Source organism: Cebus imitator, unplaced genomic scaffold (genome assembly GCF_001604975.1).
Source record: "Cebus imitator isolate Cc_AM_T3 unplaced genomic scaffold, Cebus_imitator-1.0 Scaffold265, whole genome shotgun sequence".
In the NCBI taxonomy this organism is placed as follows: Eukaryota; Metazoa; Chordata; class Mammalia; order Primates; family Cebidae; genus Cebus; species Cebus imitator.
The window spans coordinates 1,935,050-1,957,891 of NW_016107580.1; the positions used below are offsets into that span (position 1 = coordinate 1,935,050).

General features: G+C 48.5%; 2 protein-coding genes across 3 annotated transcripts; one reads left to right on the forward strand and one right to left on the reverse strand.

The window, feature by feature from the left end:
* The first annotated feature begins 2,088 nt into the window (after positions 1–2,088).
* Positions 2,089–11,680, forward strand: CUNH11orf16 (chromosome unknown C11orf16 homolog). Of its 2 annotated transcripts, XM_017500320.2 has the most exons (6): positions 2,089–2,292; positions 4,255–4,411; positions 5,217–5,451; positions 6,209–6,859; positions 10,224–10,445; positions 11,300–11,680. In XM_017500320.2, the coding sequence occupies exons 1-5, from the start codon at positions 2,126–2,128 to the stop codon at positions 10,421–10,423; spliced, it is 1,410 nt and encodes a 469-aa protein (XP_017355809.1). In that variant the 5' UTR covers positions 2,089–2,125; the 3' UTR covers positions 10,424–10,445; positions 11,300–11,680. The 2 variants fall into 2 exon arrangements, with proteins under 2 accessions (XP_017355809.1, XP_017355810.1); XM_017500321.2 differs by lacking the exons at positions 10,224–10,445; positions 11,300–11,680 and adding an exon at positions 7,764–7,848.
* Positions 11,677–19,597, reverse strand: AKIP1 (A-kinase interacting protein 1). The gene is made up of 6 exons (XM_037728424.1): positions 19,502–19,597; positions 19,080–19,307; positions 18,227–18,307; positions 16,420–16,524; positions 14,014–14,094; positions 11,677–12,085 (listed from the first exon to the last, which is right to left on the reverse strand). Exons 2-6 carry the CDS (start codon positions 19,299–19,301, stop codon positions 11,942–11,944), a joined length of 633 nt encoding a protein of 210 aa, XP_037584352.1. The 5' UTR covers positions 19,302–19,307; positions 19,502–19,597; the 3' UTR covers positions 11,677–11,941.
* Positions 19,598–22,842: the final 3,245 nt, after the last annotated feature.

Below are 22,842 nucleotides of genomic sequence, written 5' to 3' on the forward strand. Positions count from 1 at the left end.
TAGAGACGGGGTTTCACCATGTTGACCAGGATGGTCTCGATCTCTTGACCTCTTGATCCACCCGCCTCGGCCTCCCAAAGTGCTGGGATTACAGGTGTGAGCCACCGCGCCCGGTCTTCTTGTGGGTCTTTAACTTTGTGTGCCAAATAACTCAGCCTCGGCATACGGTCCTGGGCAGCAGTCATTCTCCCGACTGTGAAGTTATGCTCTGGGAGGGCAGTCATCAGTTAAGAGGCTTTCAGTTGCAAGTAAGAAAAAGCCCAATCCAGAGCGGCATAATCAATAAGGGGAATTATTGGCTTGCATGGCTGAGGCCTAGCGCAGCAGCACTGCCTGCAGGCAAGACTCAAAACTGTCACTGAGAATCTATTTTCAGCTGGGCATGGTGGCGCATGTCTGTGGTCTGAGCACCTCGGGAGACTGAGGCAAAATGATCCCTTGAGCCCAGGAGTTTGAGGCCAGCCTGGGCAACCCTGTCTCAAAACAAACAAACCAACAATTTTCTGAGGTCTATCCTCTCTGACTTTCTCTGGGAATTGCTTTGGTGTCCCTAAAAGCCTGTCAGAGGCTCTCAGAACAATCAGCTTTCTTGTTCAGGCATAGGAAGAAAGAGAAAGCCTATATTCCAGGATTCCCAACCAAAGTCTCCAGATTCCTGCTGACTGGAGAGGTTCAGGAACACCAGGAACACGCCCCTGTCTAACCAACCGCTGGGGCCGGATGGGGATGGAAGGGGTGGCTGTCACCCACTCTACCCCTGGAGCTGGCCCTGGCCCCCCTATTTACATGGACCTGCCAACCCAAACAGGACCTGGAAGAAGGTAGAAATAGATGTGGGGGAGACACCTCCAAACGTGTCTGCATAGTAGGCACATAATCAATGCACACTGACTGTCAGAGGCCTCCAAGTCCCAGCCCCTCCCATGAGTGGAGTCTGGACTTCTGTTCCTTTGCCACCAGCGTCCCCGCCTCTCACTCCAAATGGTCCCAACACCTCAGCTCCTCAACGGAGTCCTGCCTGTTGTAGACAAACGGGCCTACATATTTGGTTATTTTGGTTTAGAGGAGGGACAAATTCTAGAGCCCCAGGCCGCCAGTGGCTCCCCCGCCCCTCCTTTAGCGAGTACAGGGAGCAGGCCCCAAGTTTCTGCAGAGGTGGCTCCTCCCACACAGGGGTCCCCTGGATCCACGAGGGCTTCCCACCACCACTGACTTCTAGCAGTGGGCACACGGAGCTTTGGAGAACTGAGGCCACGCTGGCCTTTCTCTCTCCCTCTTCCTCCTCCTCCTTTTAAAGGGAAACCTGGAGAACACCCCCTCCCGTCTGTCCCCCCACCTGCCTCCCAAGGCCTCCTGCCCCCCTCTCCACATGCTCAGTGCACTCACTGGCCACAGAGGACAGCGTCCCCAGGCTGCATCCATGGCAACCGGCATGGCAACCAGGAGTTGGTCGTTGGGCTGAGGCCCTGAGCCCCAACTATCAGAAGGCGCCTGAGGCTAAGGTAGCGGCTGGGAGTTTGGGGCTGTGGATAAGTCCTTTTGGGGGTCAGACCTGTGGCGGTGGGCAGGCGCAGACCCTCACCGGGCTCTGGTAGGCTGCGGCAGTGCGGCTTGACCGTGGGCCCCAGGTAGCAGCTGTCTCCTCTGAACGCGGCTACAAAGGGGGTGGGCGGCCCTGAGATCGCAGCTCACCTGGGGCCAGAACGAGCCTTGCAGGTGGCCGGGGAGGAGGGAGGAGGAAAAACACTAATAGAAGTCGAGCGAGCGGCTGAATGCGCCAGGTGCTTTCTATGTATTCTATCCTGCGTTAACTGGAGGGCAGAGGTTAAGTGAGCACCCGCCAGCAGGCTATGAGGGAGGATTTGAAGCTGGGCTGCTCTCAACTCACAGCTCTTGCTTTTACAATCCCTTCCCTGTTTCCTGAGTGGGGGTTGCCAAGGCAGGTGACTCAAAGAGGAAACTATGAGAGTTTGTGGGAGCAGGTGGGGCCATGCATGGACTCAGCTGTCCCCAGAGGCAGCTAACCGCAGAGCTGAGCCCTGCCTTGCCCAGGCAGCTGCCGCTGGCTTTGAGCTGCAGCTGAGGTAATGGTGGTGCCTGTTCTCAGGTGGATCCTCTGAAGGCCATGGAATCCTCCACGGGGTCCAGGATGCCTTTGCTCAAATACTGCAGCGCGGCCACGAGCCTCAAGGCCCCTGGCTGGGACAGTGCTGCTCCACCCTGGGACCTCTCCTTCACCTACCCCGTTGCCCTCCAAGCGCCCTGGCTCACCGGGCACAAGCCCCTTGCAAGGTACCTGTCTCTGCTCCCTTAGGGGAAGTAGGTGCCTCTTTTTCCTTCATTCCTGGCTGTCCGTGGTAAACCCTGGTGGAAACACTTGCTTTCTGAGAAGGCGGAAAGTGGTCTTCACTGTTTGGCCTGTGACTGCCCTATCTGCATTGGGTCTGTCATCCAGCCTCCTCGGTGCTCCCGGAACCCTCCAGGGTTGACGTGGATTTTGTCCCACTTGGAGCAGAGCTGCAGAGGCTGCACTTGGTGTGAGTGAGAGAAGGCAGTTAGGGATGGCCAGTTACCAAGGTTATAGCTCATTTTACCATCAACAATGAGACTTGGCTGGGCGCAGTGGCTCACGCCTGTAAACCCAGCACTTTGGGAGCCCGAAGCAAGCAGATCACTTGATCAGGAGTTTGAGACCAGTCTGACTAACATGGCAAAACCCCGTCTACTAAAAATATAAAAAAATTAGCTAGGCATGGTGGTGCATGCCTGCATTCACAGCTACTTGGGAGGCTGAGGCAGGAGAACCGCTTGAACTCGGGAGGTGGAGGCTGAGGTTGCAGTGAGCTGAGATCACACCACTGTACTTGAGCCTAGGCAACAGAGCTAGACTCCATCTCAAAACAAAGAAACCAATGAGAGTTGCTCTGGCATCATATGAGAAATCAGCTAAGGTGGGATCTCCAGGCCCTTCTTCAGGTTCCCTCAGTACCCCTCCTTTGTCTAGGATTTTCCTGAATGGGATTCTCAGTCCACTTACTAAAGGTGGATACAAGAGGGCAAAGGCTCCGCAGCCTATATGCACCTGCGGAGTGTGCAAGCTCCAGGGACTCGCCTTGATCTGCCTGATGCATTCTGCCCACGTGAGGGACGTGCCAGCTTGAATGACCCTTAATGGGTCTCTTTCGTGATTCACCTGGTGGACCATCCTGTTCAAGGCCAGAGTTAGGCACTGGACTTTAGATGCCAACGAGCACAGGAAGGAGGCTGAGTGGGGCTGAAGGCAGCTCAGTATGGGCCTGTAGTGGCTCCTTGGCACCAGGGGTGCTGTGACAGCCTGTTGATGGCAGCAGGAGGCAGACAGGCCCCCTTTGCATTCAACCATGCCCACAAAATAAAACGGCTTCTAAAACCCAAACCCTGATTCAACAGCTCTCCTAGGCCAACTGGCCCTGACCACAACATTTTCCGGAACTAACATCCCGTTCTTCTGTCCCACAGCCCCTTAGCTCCTCTGGGTTGTCCCTCCCCAAACACTTCCTCATCCCTCTAACCCCACAGCACCAAGAGGCATTACAATTTTGCCCTGTTGGTATTACTACCCAAGATTCCACGTCTCATCCTGGAATCCCACGCACCGCCTTAGGATTTACTTTCCTGGCACTCTTTTCTTTGTTTGATAGGGTGTCTCTGTCACTCAGGCTGGAGTGCAGTAGTGCCATCTCAGCTCACTACAACCTCTGCCTCCCAGGTTCAAGCAATCCTCCTACCTCAGCCTCCCAAGTAGCTGAGACCACAGGCTTGCACTACCACACCCAGCTAATTTTTTGTATTTGGTAGAGATGGGGTTTCACCATGTTGCTGAGACTGGCCTTGAACTCCTGAGCACAAGTGATCCATCCACGTCAGTGTCCCAAAGTGCTGGGATTACAGGTGTGAGCCACACTTTTCCAGTCTGTTGTCTAGAGTCAGAACAAGTATTAATTAACTTGAATATATCAAGGCGAATTACCTTTTGGTTGCCTTGAGCCAACTCCCAATCCCCCAAGGATGGTTTCCCTCACTGTCCTTTCCTTCTGCCCCTCCCGGAGGTTTACCTTATCCTTCCGGAAGTCGTGGATTGCCACTTTCCATGTGGATTTCTGTTCCACCTGCCTCGTGTGCTGTGGCGCGCCTCAGATCTAACTGTGAAACATGCCTCTTGATGTGTTTAGAGCTTGTTACTCTCCATCTATTACTTCCATTGCTTTTTTCCAGCTATGCCTCTTCCTGTCCATGTCTCCACATTGCCAATCCAGCATGTCAGGGGCCTGGCTGGCTGGGAAGAGCTGGAGATGCTGCCAACACATGGGTCCTGGCAAGAAGGGAAGCAGACGGCTTTTACTACAGGGCTCAAATAAAGGCTGCTCCTGAGGCAAGTCCCTGACACCCAGCATCTCGCTGGCACGCTCTTCTGGGTGGCCCTGTCATATCAGACACGTCTTAGCTGTGCACGTCCCACAGGCTGGTTTCTTGGATAAGCACAGCTCTCCCACTGCCATGCTGTAGAAGTGAACATGAAATACCAGTGAGTATATTAGTTTGCTAGGGCTGCATAGCAAAGTGCCACAAATGGAGTGGCTTAAATCACAGAAATCTGTCATCTCCCATTTCTGGAGGCTAGAGGTCCTAGGGTTGGCACAGTTGGTTCCTTCTGGGAGCTGTGAGGAGGAACCATTTCCATGTCCTGCTTCTGGCTTCTCATGGCTTGCTGGCAGGCTTTGGTGTCCCTCAGCTTATAGAAGCATCGCCTTGATCTCTGCCTTTCCCTTCACGGGGCTTTCTCCCTGAGTGTGTCTACCCACATTTCCCCCTTTATAAGGACATCAACCACACTGGATTAGGGACCTGCCATATTCAGTCCTCGTCTTAACTAATTACATTTCCCATGACCCTATTCCCAAATAAGGTCACATTCTGGAGGCTATGACTTCAACATACGAATTTGGCAAGGGGCTAGGCATGGCAGCTCATGCCTGTAATCCCAGCACTTTGAGAGGTGGCAATGGGGGGATCACTTGAGGCCAGGACTTCAAGACCAGCCTGGGCAACATAGTGAGACCCTGTCTCTACCAAAAATTTAGACAGGCATGGCTGGTTTGGGGACATTGTAGGGAACCTGGGTGCTCCCTTCTGTACTTTGTAATGCCAGGTCTTATTGAGCATTTTCTTTCCCACAGCTGGAGAGACAGGGTGCCCTACTTGTGGAATTTGAGGCTCCTCTTGTCGCAGGCCCAAAGCTGCCAGCCCAGCAGGAGAGCGTGGTCTTAGAAGAGAATGTCATTCCGCTCTCACCATCTGTAGGATACTCACTGAGACCAGGGGACACAGTGCTGGCACTCTGGGGGCCAGGCCAACAGCAGTATGGCCCTGGCACCGTTCTTTTGGGCTTGGAGACGAGAGGTCCCCAGAGAGGTAAGAAAAGCTGCTCTGACCCATCAGTCCCTAGAAGGAGCCAGGCTAGAGAGCCAAGGGTACGTCTACAGCTTAGGGATTTCTAAGGCATTAAGAAAACTTACTTGCTTGCCTGCTGCTTAATCTTGAGGCAGCAAGAGATCCCTTAAGATGCACATTGTATCTTTCAGATTATAAAAAAAATTGTAATCAGGGAAAGTGGCCTAAAACTTTCACATCTGTGTTGGTTAGCTAACCATGGTTTAGCTACTCATGACCCAACCCTCACCAGGTCCTCCAGGGACTGGACAGTCCTGGGTCAGTCAGCACCATTGTAATTCGGAGAATGACAGAGGCAGGCTTCTGAGAATGCATTTTGGTTTCGACAAGAAAAGTGAGCCCCTGCAGGCCACGGTAGTCCAGGAGGCAGGGAGGCTCAGGCAAGTTCTCGGGAAGTGGAGGTAACGACGGTGCCGGTGAAGGATGTTCCTGGCAGGCTCTCCACGGAGAGGTGCATGTGAGGAGCCAGGCGGCCAGAGCAGAGGGGCCGGGCTAAAATTCTGCCTTTGCCTGTGCGGATAGAAGAGCCTTTATCCCACGATTAGGAAGTGGCAGTTACTTGGGAGGCTGAGGCGGGAGGACGGCTTGAGCCTGGGAGGTTGAGGCTGCAGTGAGCCATCACTGTGCCACTGTACTCCTGAGCCAGACCCTGTCTCGGGAAAAAAAATAGAGATAATTATATAATTATAATGAAATGTTGCTGTTTTCTGTAATGTAGCATCAAAGGAAGAAGAAATCACTGTTTATTTCTGGAATGGCAAAACCGCTAAAGTGCCCATAGCAGGGGTCCAGTGGGTGTCTCCGGCCATCTGGAAGAAGGCTGTGGAGAGGCTGCACAAGCCTTTCACCAGGGAGCACCCCAGGTCCCTCCACGGGGCCCCCTGCTGCTCTCTGCTGCAGCCAGTCACTGGGTGCCTGACCAGCGAGCTTCCTCCGGGCACTCCATTCCTGCGCCTTCTCTGCCGCCCTCACGCCTGCTGCCAGCTGCTGTGCCAGGCCTGCCTCTGTGGCTGCCCCTCATGTGGCACCACCTGGTGGCCTTTACCCGGGACCTCAGAAGTCACAGCCAGAGAACTTCCAGAGTTGGAGCTGGAGCCCACAGCACAGCTTTTGCCCCTGGCAGGTCCTAAAGAGGAGAAAGTAGCAAGGCACGCTCCTCTGGCTGTTTCTTCCTCCTCATCTTCCTCCTATGAACAAGATGATGTGGAGAATGATCTGGAGATGGGCCCTCCCGAGAGACTGATGGTGAACAGTGCAGTCAACACAGACCCTATCCTTCTTGAGACACCTCTGAGGCAGAGTGGCCTCTGTCAGCCTGGGTGGAGGTACTGGAGGAGAAATGGGCCTGAGCCGCACCCTGGGAAGCCAGGTATACCAGGGGAGTGGGCTTGCCTTCTAAGGCAGGGGCCGAGGCCCCTGCTCCCTTCCCTCCATGTCCCTGAGGAATCTGATGCACGTGTCCACTCTGTTGAGACTGGAAGTAATTGTTGGGGGTCTGGTCATGCTGAAGAGGAGGCTGTGGAAAGAGGGAAATAGCAGGTTTCCATTTCAGCTATGAGGCCTAAAAAGCAGAAGGATGAATGGATCTTTGTGCTAAGGTTGCATGCCTATTTAATACCTGCCTTTTTCTTTCTTCACTAGTCTCTACCGACAGGGCGCTGCCATTTCTGTTTTTAGCCTCCTTTTTTCTCAGAGGCCTTGGTTTTTCTCTAGATGAACAGTCCAAACACCTCCAGGTGTTGATGAGAGTCGATACACTGAGGCATAAAAACTGGTCTTAAGCATTGGTCATGAGGCCCCATTCTCCCACTGGGCCCCTCCATAAGTGAGCAGGGAGGACCCGGCACTGCCATGTGCTGCTTACCCCTCACGACCGACAGGGCAGCCATGTCCTGTTGCTGCTGGCAGCCTGCAGCCGGCACCACACTGCATTGCCTGCTGCTGAGAACTGTGGCGTGTCCTGCTAGGTTCAGGGAACCCATCCTATTTAAATTCCCAATGGAGCCCGGAAAGAGCAGAAGCCGGTCAGAGCTGTGTGAAGGAGGTGGCCTGGATGAGTCTGGCCCTCGACAGGATTTTGGGGGCCCTGGGGTCACTGAATATTCAGTGGAGTATCGGGGCAGGGAGGCTGTGAGGTGAAGAAACACCACTGCTAAGGGCTTAGATCTGTAGGCACTGCCCACACTGGGCTCACTTTCTTTATTATCGCTTGTAGAGAGGACATAAAGAAAATGATACCAAACTCTAGAGTTTTCATGCCAAATTCTCCATAGCTCCGAATGCCTCCTGCTCCAGCAGAGCTTGGAGAAAGAAAGCTGTACCTACCCAATAGACAGGGGTCTGTGGGGAGCAACTGAGACAGCACCAAGCCCAGCACAGGGGAGAGGAACAACCCGAGGGGCCGTGGGGGCCAGACATGCCCCAGGTACTGCGTCTGTGTTCCCATTGCTATGGCTTGCTCCATAGCAATCTCTAGAAGGGTTCCAAACGTGATTAAATACAAACAAATTTCCCCTGGCCCTACATTTACACAGCTCTTACCACTACTGCCCAAAGCCACTTACACCTACAGTCTCTCTCCAGCACCACATTTAAACAGATCCACTCCAAAGTTATCTTCTCCCCCCAAAATAAATTCTAATAACTGACTCTAAAGAAGAGAAATAGTATCTTCAGGTAGTTGGCCTGGCTTTCCTGTTAGGTACTAAATCTTGTGTTACGCCCTCGGGAAAGTTCCTGGAGCTGACCCATGAGCAGCAGCATCAGCATGTTTCCAAATATATGGAGGGCATGACCGTCCCCAGCCCTTACCACACATGCAGAACTGCCTGTCATGGCTCACTAATGAAGAAAAGCACAGAAAACCATGTGCGGGTCAGGGCGGAAACAAGGCAAACACCAGAGCTTTGCTTTTCTCCCATCCAGGTTTCATATCTTTTAAAGGATATATGCTGTTTTGCTTCTCCTAAACACGCTTGATGTTTAATCCATTCTTGCTCTCAGTACTTGATATCCATTTTGTTGGGTGCTGATGCTCAACAGTCAACCTTGAGCTTTGCCTCTCACAAAAGCTCTTGCATAAGTTTCTCTGCCCTCCACACTTTCCGTTACTTGCAGTTACAGGCAGTGAGAGGTTACAGTTAGATCCTAACAGTCATACGAAGGCCAGATTGTCAGTGGCTGGCAGGGAGGTGCTTTCTGCCTCTTTTGCTTGTGACTGAAACAGGATTCAATCTGTAAGTTTAAAGGAAGCTTAAAAGTGTTCCTGCCGGGCGCAGTGGCTCAAGCCTGTAATCCCAGCACTTTGGGAGGCCGAGGCGGGTGGATCACGAGGTCAAGAGATCGAGACCATCCTGGTCAACATGGTGAAACCCCGTCTCTACTAAAAATACAAAAAATTAGCTGGGCATGGTGGCACGTGCCTGTAATCCCAGCTACTCAGGAGGCTGAGGCAGGAGAATTGCCTGAACCCGGGAGGCGGAGGTTGCGGTGAGCCGAGATTGCACCATTGCACTCCAGCCTGGGTAACAAGAGCGAAACTCCGTCTCAAAAAAAAAAAAAAAAGTGTTCCTTCCCTTTTAGACTGTTCTATTCCTCAGGAAGTCACATCTCCCATTATTTTTGTTTTTCCCCATTATTTTCTTACTTTTAGAGACAGGGTCTCACTATGTCACTCCCACCTCCAGGTGGGAGTGCAGTGGCACGATCATAGCTCACTGTAGCCTCGAACTCCTGGGCTCAAGCAATCCTCCCACCTCAGCCTTCCAAATAGTTGAGACTACAGGTGTGCACCAATGCACCCAGTTTAATTTCTTAAAACTTGTTTTTCCTTTTTTTTTTTTTTAATGAGACAGAGTCTTGCTGTATTTCCCAGGCTGGAGTGCAATGGCATGGTCTTGGCTTACTGCAGCCTCCACCTCCCAGGTTCCAGCGATTCTCCTGCCTCAGGCTCCCTAGTAGCTGGGATTATAGGCACCTGCCACCATGCCTGGCTAATTTTTGTATTTTTAGTAGAGATGGGGTTTCACCATGCTGGCCAGGCTGGTCTTGAACTGACCTCTTGATCCACCCACCTTGGCCTCCCAAAGTGCTGGGATTACAAGCGTGAGCCACCGCACCTGGCCTAAAACTTGTTTTTCCATAGCTTGTAGTGTCTTCTTTCTGGTCTGTGCTATCAGTGATCAGTGAATGTGTCGAAGCTCCTTTAACTGGTGGCAGTCGGTTATCTTTGCTTGCTCTGCTGGCAGTTTAAAAAACACATCTAATAATTTCTTCACAACTACAAATCTTGGGTATCAGGTAATCTTTCCCCAAACCATAATGGCCAGAAATGTTAACACACTTCATTAAATTTAAGATAACACAACACTTTTGGAGGCTAAGGCTGGAGGGTTGCTTGATCCCAGGAGTTCAAAACCAGCCTGGGGTACAGCCTGTTTCCTTAAAAACTAAAAAATTAGCCAAGCATGGTGGTGTGCACCTGTGGTTCCGGCTACTAGGGTGGTGAAGAGAGGGTGGATTACTTGAGCCCAGGAAGTCGAGGCTGCAGTGAGCTGTGATCACACCATTGCATTCCAGCCTGGGTGACAGCAAGACCTTGTCTCATATAATAAGTCAATGAAAAGAAAACAATGATGTGAACTGACAGATACTTCAGTGATCCTTGTTTTAGTTCTATTTATCCCATCAAAATGGTGGCATATTCAACCTAAGTAATTGACTTTTGCATTTAGGAACAAGATATTCCAACATCTGGAAAGAAGAAAAGGATCACAAACAGCAGAGAGTACAAACCGTAGTACGGGGGACTACCAAGGAGCTGGTCTCGAAAGCAACCAACACAAAGCCAACACAGACCCTGCCAGGGGAAGCTGAACACAGAAGGCGGAGTCAGAGCCCTGCAATATGTCAGTGGAACAAGAATTCCCCTTAGACTAAGAGTGCTGAGAATCTAGGTAAAGCAGAAAGGCTGGAAATGGACTTCCTAAAGACTCCTCACATGGGTCTTTAGACCCTTGGGGTCACATCCCCTTTGAGAACAGTAAAACCTATGGTTCCTTTTCACAGAAGAATGCACATGCCCTCAATTTTGCATGTAATTTCCAAAGGCTTACAGAACCCATGAATTTAATCACAGGCTTCTTGGTGGTACAAGGATCCACATTTAAATGACCTTCTGTACTATGGTATTGGGTTGGGGCCTCCTTTATTAGGGCCCCATATTAGGAATATGGAGTCTATTCCTCACTAAGAAAAATACAGCCCTACTTAAAACTTTGTTTGCATCATATAAAATACTGGCACCTTTCCCAAGGAAAGGTTTATGTTCAAAATGAGATAATCACCAGGCAACAAAACTGGGAGATGTCACAGTACTGCTGTGGCAAATACAAGAAGTTTGGGCCACAGCAATGACTTTTGTTGTTTTTTTTTTTTTTTTGAGACAGGGTCTCACTCTGTCACTCAGGCTGCAATGCAGTGGCATAATCAAGGCTCACTATGGTCTTGAACTCCCAGGCTCAAGTGAGCCTGCCACCTGAGACTCCGGAGTGGCTGGGACTACTGGTACATGCCACCACACCTGGCTAAATTTTTTACTTTTTGTAGAGATAAGGTCTTATTGTGTTGCCAAGGCTGGTCTTGATCACTGGGCTCAAGTGATCCTCCTGCCTTCACTTCCCAAAATGTTGGGATTACAGTTATGAGCCACTGCACTCGCCCACATCAATGACTATTTAAAAACAGTGACTTTTGGTTCTTAACACTGCAGTCAGCATAACAATCTATGGATTCTTTCCCCCTTTTATAGGTAAAGAATAAAGATGGTAAATACTTGAGAGTTATACAGAGTGGCGAAGCCCTTCTTCAAGGGAAGGAGGCAGAGGACGGGCCACAGGTAATAGTCAAATAACCAGCAGCATCTCCACCCCATGAAGACTTCCCTACAGAGCAGCAGGAAGGCACCTGCTGTGAGGGGCACAGGAGTGTGGGGGCCCTGCCCTGGGGCTTCCTTCCAGGGCCCTGGTGAGGCTGCTTTAAGATGCCTCTTCCATGGAAGAGGGGGTCAGCCTACTTTGGGCAAATGTGTCCAGAGCCACTCTGCCACCTTTCCATAAAGCCTACAGTTGTACATGAGTGACATTTTGTTTTACCTTTTAATAACAATAAAAATGAATTTGAATTAGCTTCATTTCCAAATCTCTTTATTATCATAATTAACCTTTACTTGGAAAGCAAGCAGTAAAATCTGTTCAGACAGCATGATTATATTACTGTCAGGCAAACAAGGATGGAGGACTTCTACACCCTCAAGAAAGGCACACTGAGAGACAGATTCCAGTTCCTGGGAAGGCTGACCCAGTCAGCACTAAAAACAGGATTAGTGTACAGCTATTAAGAGAATCATACAGTGACTTTATTTTTACTGCTTAAAAAAAGGTGATGGTCAACATCACACAGGGAAGACCAGGTCCACAGTTTGTCCAGAATCAACTGCTACCACATGAGTCTTCTTGGTTAAGTCATTTGAGCCCACAGTGACAGAATAGGTCCCTGGATATACTTCTATGTAGAGGTCCTTAGAGACATTCTCAGCCTGGAAGGAAAAGAGGATATCAGCAGTTGAGAGATTTTATATCCCAGTGCTACCATGGCCCCCCACCAGACTACCTGTGGGGCAGAGGTGTGAGGGAATGAAGCACTCATGTGGGAGACAGAGGTCCTGCTTTCAAGGCTCAGCCTGCTCACGTACAACACTGTCATTTTCGGAGGTCTCAGCCTTTCCTTATTTCTAGAACTGTGACAATACCTACCTCACAAATAAGCATGTGAAAACGCCTTGTAAATGCTAAGTGTTACAGGAACATGAAGGATTATAAAAAGAACACTCTACTTGGTGTTAGGCAGAGGGAAAGGCTAGAGGCCACTGTTCTGAGGATCAGAAGTAGACAGTGGCACTTAACTCAGATAAGCAGCAAGGGCAAGGTACTCAGGAGTAATGAGAGCCATTCTTTTAAACCGTGGTTTGCTAAGTTCACTATCAGGAAGATGATAGGCATTTCTTTCATCCTAAAGCTCAGAACAATATGAGTGGATTCCATTGTTACTGAAGCAGCAATTCAGCTGGATGACAAAATTCTCCCTTGGAGAACTGGTTCTCCCAGAGTACAAAACAGAGTTAATGGAAAGGTTTTTATTTAGAGCCAAACTGAGCACGGTCTTCTAAGGGTAGACTTCACTGATGGCTGGAGGCAAGTCACAGCAGCTATGCAGGCACAGGATGCATCTCAGTTCAAATGGCAAAAGGACAAAGTCACAAACCAGAAAAGAGCCTGTAATTAAGGGCCAGAGTGACAGCTGAGATGCCATTACATGCTTACTCAATGCTGAGAAGGGGCCACAGGCAAAAGCTGTCAATTCCACTACCACACACGGGAAAAGCCAAACTACGGGCAGCAAATTCCACTCAGAGGAATAAATGATCATGTTTATATTTTTATGAAATTTCCCCTACTCCTTCCACCTTGCAGATGGATTCAAAGCCAATTTTTTCCAAAGCTGTTTTATGTTGTATTCTTTCATGCCTGTCTAGTTACTTCGAAATTAGAAGTCTATAATCCTTTAACTGATGTAAATGTGCACGACAATGTCATTAACTATTTATTGGTTGTCAACCATATAAATAAAAGTCATTTTTAGAAAATATGGTTTTATCAGAATTGCAGAAAGCCCAGGATGCTTCATTTGTCTGCAATAAGGAAACACGGGAGGTAAGACTGCCCTGTGTGACTATTATACTGTGGAATGTCAGCAAGTGTTGAGAGGTGTCTAAGTCTTAGCAACTTACATTTGTACTAGGAGCAGAATATTCTTGTTACTAACTCCAGAATACTCTAAATCCCTGACTAGTATCAAACAGTATACAAACAAAAAGTAAGAAATGTATTGTGGCACCATGCTGAAGTTCCTTTCCTCGGAATTCTGGCCCTCCTAAGCTCCAAAAAGATCCCCTGGCTTCATGAACTAATGAGTACTTCATCCTAAAAAAGAAAAACTCATTATATGTTTTTATAGAAAAACATTTGTGGAAAATGAGAACAAATGCCTTCAAATGTTTTGGAACCTGATCTCACCAAATGTGTATGTTTCAGAATTTCAGCAATGGTTTTCACTGTGTTAGCAGGAGGATCAGGACCCTCCTGCTGCTTGAACAGATGGTGGAATTCCAGCAGGACCCGGTTCCAGCCCAGCTGAGCTGTAGGAACTGAGATGTGAATACTTCACATTCTTTCCAACCACAACTATGAATTCAGGCACAAAGAGTATCCCTGAAGCTTCCAGTGAAGGAAGAATACCAAGAAAACCTAATTTTACACTGAACCAAAATTTTCTGCACCCTTCTTAAGTGTAAGAACATCTCAACTTAAAAATACTATAGACAAACAGCCCTCTAAGAACCATGTCAACTGGCTCATGGAGTTGTAATGGTGATGAAACTCAGCGCCTGAGCACTTCCATACTCACGGTCTGGGATGCCTCCGGAGCATGTTCTGACACTTGACAGATGTCTCCAGGACCAAGGGATGTCCTTCTTCTGTCTTTTCTCTCAAGAGACAAGTAGAACACTGATTTGTGCCCAAGGTTTGACTTTTGGATTATAAAGAGAAGCTTTCTTCTACCTTATTAGGAGTTAGTAATTGCTCTGTCAGCTTTTTCTAAGTTGTCATCTAAGCTATTAAGGCATTTTTTAGTAAATTCTGTGAGGTATTTTTAGTCAGATGTTTACTATAATTTTCATCCTTACACAGTCTTTGGAGTCAGATATACCTGAATTTAAGTCATATCTCTGCTACTTACTAAGACAGATTAACTTCTCGGGGCCTTGGTTTTCCAGTCTGTAACATGGGACTCTTAGATCGCAGGGAAGACTTAAAATGCAAAAGTGACTGACACTTAGGTTCTCAGTAATCCTCTTCTGTGTTTTTTCTAGGAGTGGGGGTGGTCCTAGAAGGGACCACCTGACTGATAAAGGCTGACTTACAAAGCCAATTTCCCTTAGAGGGAATTTACGTTTTTAAGGGAGAGATGGAAATGACTCTTCCCCACATGTCACCATTTAGGGTGAGCTGTACTCAAGAGTTCAGGCTAGGCCAGAAAAGGAGGCTCAGGGCTCAAGCTCTGACACCACTCCTCCACCTTGCAGGCAGGGGAGGCGTGCAGGAGGTGCTCCGAGTGTGCACTCAGCCCTTGCTCATGTCCCTGTGCCCACTCTCCCATTCTTTTCCTAAGTTTCCTCCCTCTAATACCCCAAAATGGCTGACAGACCAAAGAAGTCAAGAATCCAACTTAGACTCTGGATTAGACTCTGGTCTTCAGTTTGCTACCTTTGAGTACAAGTAGGGTAGTTTAAAACAAAAGCAAAAACCTAGTCTCCTCAGAAATCATTGCCACCATCTCCTCCTCTGAATCGGTTCAGTAAGCAGGATTGCTGGCATCCCCAGAATGACATGTGGTAAAAGGTAAGTTTGTAGTGAGAGGCCTTTAATTGTTATATACCTTTACAAAAAGTATTTTGTTAATAGAGACCCCTGTCCCCACACTTCCCTTCTACTTTCTTTTTAAAAATTGTGAAAGACCAGGCACCGTGGCTCACGCCTGCAATCCCAGCACTTTGGGAGGTCAAGGCAGGCAGATCACCTGAGGTCAGGAGTTCAAGACTGGCTTGGCCAACATGGTGAAACTTTATCTCTACTAAAAATACAAAAATTAGCCAGGCGTGGTGGTGTATGTCTGTAGTCCCAGCTACCTGGGAGGCTGAGGTAGGAGAATTATCTGAACCTGGGAGGCAGAGGTTGCAGTGAGCCATGATCACACCACTGCACTCCAGTTTGGGTGACAGAGTGAGGCTCCCTTTCAAAAAAAAAAAAAAAAAAAATTACCAAAGTTATGACAGTTATCACTTACCTTAAGTAAAAAATGTAATTTAAAAAAATCTTCTCCCCCAGCCTGGGCAACATGGCAAAACCCCACTTCTATTAAAAACATTAAAAATTAGTTGGGTGTAGTGGCATGCGCCTGTAGTCCCAGCTACTCAGGAGGCTAAGGTGGGAAGATCACCTGAGCCCAGGAAGTCAAGGCTGCAGTAAGCTGTGATTGTGCCACTGCACTCCAGCCTGGGTGATAGAGTAAGACCCTGTCTCAAAAAAAGAAAAAAGAAAAAAAATTTCTGTCCCTAGATTTTGGAGCTCTTTTATAAACAATAGAGAAAGGGGCCAGGTGCAGTGGCTCATGCCTGTAATCAGAGCGCTTTGGGAGGCTAAGGCCGGCAGAGCACAAGGTCAAGAGATCGAGACCATCCTGGCCAACATGGTGAAACACCGTCTCTACTAAAAATACAAAAATTAGCCGGGCATGATGGCACATGCCTGTAATCCCAGCTACTTTGGAGCCTGAGGCAGGAGAAGCGCTTGAACCGGGAGATGGAGGTTGCAGTGAGCTAAGATCACACCACTGCACTCCAGCCTGACAACAGAGCAAGACTCAGTCTTAAAAAAAAAAAAAAAATAGAGAAAGGATCTATGTTGCCCAGGATAGAGTGCAGAGGATAGTCGCAGGGGCGATCATTGCATGCAGCATGTTCCAGGCTTGGAAGCTCTTTTCTTTAAACCTGCCAGAGAATCCCATGGCCCAGGACTGTAAGTTCAACTGAAGATCATACAGTGGCATCAATCTTCTATTTTTGACAACCTCCTATTTCACATTCATTGCTGTAAGTTCTCTAAGGTGATGAATTTATACATTTCCGTTAAGCACTGTAATGCCAAGTTGCACAGGCATCCTTTGACACAAAATCTAGCAAAGGCTCTTGAATATAGGGTGTCAAATCTTGGTAGACTGAAGACATAGTGCAGGACAGCTGAGGACACTTACCTGACCACTCCCTGTGTCCGAGCACATGTGCAGCTTCGACTTGCCTCTGTGATAACGATAAACATGGGTTGCCCCTCCTTCCTCTGGTACAGATGAATAATATTTCTAGAGAAGTAATGTCAAAGATGTTAGGTAACCAAATTGTCATGTCAAGTTTTCAAAACACCATGGTATTGGGGCAAAGTACAGTGAAGAAGGGAGGCAAGACAGCAAAGGTGAATTACCTGCCCTCTTGACAGGCCTCTCAAGTCATGCAGCAAATCAGCCCACCCAAAGTGGCTGCAGAGAAAGAAGTGCATTTGGCATCACCGTGCTGCCACCTGCTGCCTCTGTAGGGCAAGAACGTTCGCCAACTAAAGGTGGGCAGGACCATACTCTCTGCCAGGTTAAACAAATTTCACATCTTTGCCCCCATGTCAAATACACATATCCTTTCATTTCCTCCCCTAAAAACTGTGAACAGTTCCATGTTTATTGTCTAAGTCTCAGACAAGGACACTGGAAGAGAGAGGTACATTTTCTTGAGATTTAGAAACACAGCAGGAAATGAAACATAAGCCCAAAAAGTCTCTAGCCCTTTTCTCTGTGCTTCCGGCATGTGGGGGAGTGGAGGGAGAAGTCTCTAATTTAAGAAGAATCTTCCAAAGGATGGAAAAACAGTTACATTTCTCATCTGCTTCCTTCCTCCCCCTTGAAGTCAGCCTGAGACTTGCCCTTGATAACGACTAATAATGAGGCCATCACAGACCTGCTTGTTTTGAACACAGGGTAGAGACACTGTCTAAAAACATGTGACCAAAAGAATGAGAAGCTGGGGAAAGCACTTGAGGACACAGACCTAAAGATGTATTTTAGTGGCTGTTTCAAACTGTGGAGGCAAACCGAGTACACAATTCTTAACTCTATCTCTATTATAAAGTCAAGGGGTTTTGAGGCTCCATTTCATAATGGAGACTCGAACTGATGCATGACCTGAAAATCAGAATGAATAACAGCAATTTGCTAAACCTCAAACCAAAGACAAATATTATTCCTTTTGCTGAACCATGAACCAAGTGTTTAATCACAGTAGAGCTGAAGTTATTGATTTTTCTAAAAACCCTGAACAATACAAATAAGATAAAAATATTCCCTGAACTATTCCTCACTGGTTGGAATCCTATTCTTGGAGTCAGGGATTCTTACAAAAGATGTAGAGGCTGGGCGCAGTGGTTCATGCCTGTAATCCCAGCACTTTGGGAGGTGGAAGCAAGTGAATCACCAGGTCAGGAGTTCAAGACCAGCCTGGCCAAGATGGTGAAACCCCATCTCTACTAAAACTATAAAAATTAGGTGAGCATGCTGGCAGGTGCCTGTAATCCCACCGATTCAGGAGGCTGAGGCAGAGGTTGCAATGAGCTGAGATAGCACCTCTGCACTCCAGCCTGCGTGATGGAGACTCTATCAAAAAAAAAAAAAAACAGCAACAAAAAACAAACACCCTAATATTTAACTTACTTGCTATGGAATTCAGCAAATAAGCTATTTTTTCCCCCGACTGGACTTAAAATCACTGAGGGGAGACGACCTTTTCTGACTTTTCATTGCTGTATTGTCAACTACAGGGTTAGGCATTCAATAAAAATTTGTTGGGTGAATTCTAACTTGCATTTACGCCCTGGTTGAAGTGCTTGACTGATTACAATCTGCCCATGGAGGCTGCGCAGGTGAAACAGGTAGTTTCCAGATTCCTTCCAAATTCCAGAAAGATCCATACTGTGGTCCATCAGCAGGTGATGGGACATAGCTTTGGTTCACACCAACTTACCCCACACTGACTTGAAGCATAGTCCATGAATTCAGCCATTGTTCTGAAGGAAGCACTAAGGGTTGGGGGTCTCTCTTCTCTCTATTTGAATAAATGGCAAGTCACAGGTTAGATCTAGGATTCCCTGCTAGAGAATGAAGCAATTTTGAATAGCCTCGTTTTTACTTATGAAAAGACTCGGCAAGTTTATGTCAGAAAGAAGGCTGTTACTGAGAAAGAATTCCAACTCTAAAAGATAGACATGTAATTTATCCAGGACCTAACAGATAGGTTTACGGGCTTTCCCTCTTTTATCAGAAGATAGCTGTAAGATTTGTTTTTAAAAAAGTAATCGGCTGGGCGTGGTGGCTCATGCCTGTAATCCCAGCACTTTGGAAGGCCGAGGCGGGCAGATCTCGAGGTCAAGAGATCGAGACCATCCTGGCCAACATGGTGAAACCCCGTCTCTACTAAAAATACAAAAATTAGCCAGGCGTGGTGGCACGCGCCTGTGGTCCCAGCTACACGGGAGGCTGAGGCAGAAGAATCCCTTGAACCCAGGAGGCGGAGGTTGCAGCGAGCCGAGATTGTGCCACTACACTCCAGGCTGGCGACAGAGCAAGACTTCGTCTCAAAAAAAAAAAAAAAAAAGTAATCAAGCAGGTCTGAATACTACCGTTATTCTACAGCTACCCAAAAAGAATCTGTCAAATATAAAGCGTTTTGAAAGGACTTTTCCATTCATTGTCCTGATCCTTTCCAGCTTCCGCTAAGGGGAGGTTTCCTCAGGTGTTTTGCACTGAGCTTGCCCCTGGCTGCCAGCGGGCCACCGCAGTGCGAATGACTGGAGCGGTTCCCCCACAGCGACCCTCACCTCTCCCAGGAGAAAGCGCTGTGGGCCGGCTGCCGGCCGTCTCTCCAGATGGGGCGCCTCCCGGGCAAAGACCCCCACGTAGCCTCTGGGACGCTCCAACGCATGCCAGTCCACTGCCCTCCTCTTGGCCCGCTCCAGCACTTCCAGAGCCAGCCTTGCTGAGCGCTGCAGGGAACGTCGGTCCACCCCGTTCAGCGCCGCGGCCGCCAAACAGTTGTCCATGGCTCCCTGGGTGGGCACATAACATACAAACGCCGGCGGGTCAGCTGGGCCGCCGCAACCCTACTCCAAATCCGGGTAGGAGCCCCAACCTCGACCTCCCCGGAGCCCACCGCTCCCGGTCCGCCCCCAACGCGCTCTCCAGCCGGAGCCCAGCCAGGGCAAGGTCTAGCGCGCCCGCCCCTTCCATTTCCGTCTCCCACCTCCGCTACGTAAGGCGCCCCCTCACCCGGCCCACTCGTCAAGGCGCCTGCGCACAGCGCTGTCCTAGGAAGAACCGGCCTAGCGCTCCCGGCACCGGCGCAGCAAGCCATTGGCGGAAGGCCGGATAGGCGGGGTGGCGGGGCGCGCCCGGCGCCAAACACGCCTTCTGCGTCCCGGCGGTGGCTTCTGCGCGCGGTTGCCTGGTTAACTGCTGAGCCCTGTAGGCGGGGCAGGGGGCTCGGGTGGCCCCTGGCCGGGGACCGGGGACTGAGTCGAGCCAGCCGCCCAGGGCATCTGTCTGCGCTGTCGGAGGAGCCCCTGGGCGTGGTCCTGGCCCTTAGAGGGCTGCTGCCCTGCTTAACTTGATGAACCTGGGGTATAAAGGCAGGCAGTCTCCTGTTGAGCTAAAAATTTTGGGGTACCAGCTAGGTGGGCAACATAGCGAGAACCTGTGTACACACACACACACACGGTGGGCAACATAGCGAGAACCTGTGTACACACACACACACACACACACAGCCAGCTACTCGGCAGGGCCGAGGCGGGAGGATCGCTTGAACCCGGGAGGCGAAGGCTGCGGTGAGTCGAGATCGCGCCACTGCACTCCAGCCTGGGCAACAGAACGAGACTCTGTTTCAAAACATCGTGGGGAATAAGACAAGTCTACATTTTCGGGTGTCGCTACTCTTGTTTGAGGAGATGATTAGGCCAAACTGTGTGGCTCCCAACGTGGCCTTTGGAGACGGGAACAGCTCGGGATGGAGGCGAGACGGAGGCGGGGCTGTCTGCAGCTGTTCCTGACCCCCGGGGAAGGGGGCGCCTGAGGAGTTGCAGAGTCTCTCATAGTCCACTGCGACTTTCTCCCCCGTCCACTGGGAAGTACGGATTCACACACTTTTGGAGACCTGTTTTCTTGGGGTCTGACTCCATATTTCAGGAAGACTGCACCATGTTTAAGTAAGGAACTGTGAATCGTTACCTGTCACTCCACTCCGCTGGTTATTTGGTAGGAGGTACAGCCCAGACTCTCAGTGTTAGTGACTCAGCCCCACCACCCAGCGCACAGCAAAGCGTTGATGCTTAGGAAGGCCCCGTTTGAGGGACACGCTCAATGGGGGTCACTTTAAGGGACACAAAGAAATCCTCCTTTAAGTCTCCTCTGTGGTCCATGAAAAAGGAAAGAAAGAAACTCTCCATCCTCAGCTAGTCTCAACAGATGGCTTGATGAGCAATTTTGAGGTCCCAGGTGAGTAGTAGGCGACCAATACGACCTCCGACCTTTCTCTGTACTATTTAACTTTTGCAAATTTCCTGCTTTCCCCTCATGAAAAAGAAAAACAGTGACTGAAACCCTTCATTATCATTGAGATGCTTTTTCATTTTAGTGGTATTCCAAAACATTTCCTTCAGTAAGGGTTTATCAAGTGCCTACTGCAGAACATAGTGGTTCTGCGTGCATGGGGTCCTGTATATCCACTCCGGAGAGCTAGTTTGAATTCTGGCTCTGACATCTTTTTTTTTTTTTCCTTCATTTTTTTCTTTTAATTTTTTTTTCTTTTCTTTTCTTTTCTCTTCTTTTCTTTTCTTTCTGAAATGAGAGTATCCCTCTGTCAGCCAGGCTGAAGTGCAGTGGCACGATCTCAGCTCACTGCAGCCTCATCCTCCTGGGCTCAAGCAATTCTCCTGCTTAAGCCACCATGCCCCGCAAATTTTTAAATATTTTTTGTAGAGACAGGGCCTCGCTATGTTGCCCAGGCTCTCTGCCACTTTTTTGCTCTGTGATTCTGGGCAAACACATTACTGCTTTGAGCCTCACTTTTCCTCATATCTGGGGATTTCAATTAGAACCAACTTCTTTAGACTGAGCTTCTTGAGGGCAGGGACTGTATCCCTAGCCTTTAATGAGTTTAAGGTGCATCTAGTATTTACTATTTTGTCTGTCACAGTAAGGGCTAAAAATAGCTCTTGAATGTGTGAATTGGGTTGCCATAAGGATTTTGTGAGATAGTTCCTGTGAAATGCTGAGCACAATGCCCTGCAAAGAGTAAGTGCTCCGTAGACTTAGCTAGCATTAGTATGTGCCAGGCACTGTCCTCGAAGTTGTGGAGGACAGAATGTGGATCAGACTAAAGAAGAATAAAAAAAAAAGGAAAGAATGCACATAAAATCTGTAATGCCAAGAACAAAATATCCCATAAGATTGACACACATAAAATGCTATGATGCTTAGGAGACTATGTTCAGCCGGGAGGATCAAGAAAGGTTTTGCAGATAATACAGTTTTCAAGCTAGGCCTTGAAGGATGGCCTAGGAATTCTTGAGAGAAGAGGTAGATAAGATACCTTTTAGTTGCTTTTACGATAAATGTGGTTGGAGTGGGATGGAACTGGGTCCTCTATTTTTTTATGGATTTCAAGGTTTTATTGACATAGCTTTTAGTTGTGTCTGTGTAACCAAGAACAGGCTATTTAAACCATCCTATACCTCAATTTTTCCACCTATGAAATGAGAATAATAATAGCACATTCCTCATAGGGTTATTGTGAGGATAAAGTAAGTTAATATATATAAAGTGCATTAATAGTACTTGGCACATAGAAGGTGCTTGGTAAGTATTAGCTAGTGTTATCTTAATCAAGCTTCAGCCTGGCCTCCCAAAATACACTCTCACCCAGTACCACAGCCACACCTCATCTTATTTGTCTCTTCCCCATTCTGTTTTAGTCATTCCAGTTGAACTATTACTTTCTTTTTGACAGGTCAGCTGTTTGAAACCTTTTCCAGTGGTTCTCAGTTGCCACCTCTGTTACCATAGCCTTAAAAAAATTTTTTTTGAGTACTTTCCCAGTCTAATTATGTGTAGTTATGTTTTCTTCTCTCCCAACAGCCTATCAATATCAACTCCTTGAAGGGAGAAACTCTTCCTTATTTGTCCCTAAACATTCCAGGGCCTGTTAAGTAGTAGGTGTTCAATAGATATTTGTTGAAATTACTCTGATTTAACTTTTAAGTTAAATAGGCCTCTGTTAGCCCAGATAAAGAGGTGGCTTTGTGGTAGTTCACACCTGTAATCTCAGCAGTTTAGGAGGTTGAGGTGGGAGGATCACTTGAGGCCAGGAGTTTAATACCAGCCTGGGCAACATAGTGAGACCCCCGTCTCTATTTTTAAAAAAATTTAAAAATTAGCCTGGCATAGTGGCTCACACCTTGCAGTCCCGGCTACTCAGGAGATTTAGATGGGAGGATTGCTTGAGCCCAGATGTTGAGGCTGTAGTGAGCTATGATTGTGCCACTGCATTCCAGCCTGGGCAACAGAGTAAGACCTTGTCTTAAGGAA

Coding starts and splice junctions, on each gene's coding strand:
- AKIP1 (XM_037728424.1), bottom strand. CDS start 19,301: ATGGACAACTGTTTGGCGGCCGCGGCGCTGAACGGGGTGGACCGACGT. Junction 18,308..19,079: donor AGCGCTTTCTCCTGGGAGAG/GTGAGGGTCGCT, acceptor TTATTCAAATAG/AGAGAAGAGAGACCCCCAAC. Junction 16,525..18,226: donor ATGCTTCAAGTCAGTGTGGG/GTAAGTTGGTGT, acceptor TTACTTCTCTAG/AAATATTATTCATCTGTACC.
- CUNH11orf16 (XM_017500320.2), top strand. CDS start 2,126: ATGGAATCCTCCACGGGGTCCAGGATGCCTTTGCTCAAATACTGCAGC. Junction 4,412..5,216: donor AAATAAAGGCTGCTCCTGAG/GCAAGTCCCTGA, acceptor TCTTTCCCACAG/CTGGAGAGACAGGGTGCCCT. Junction 6,860..10,223: donor GCCGCACCCTGGGAAGCCAG/GTATACCAGGGG, acceptor TTTTGCATTTAG/GAACAAGATATTCCAACATC.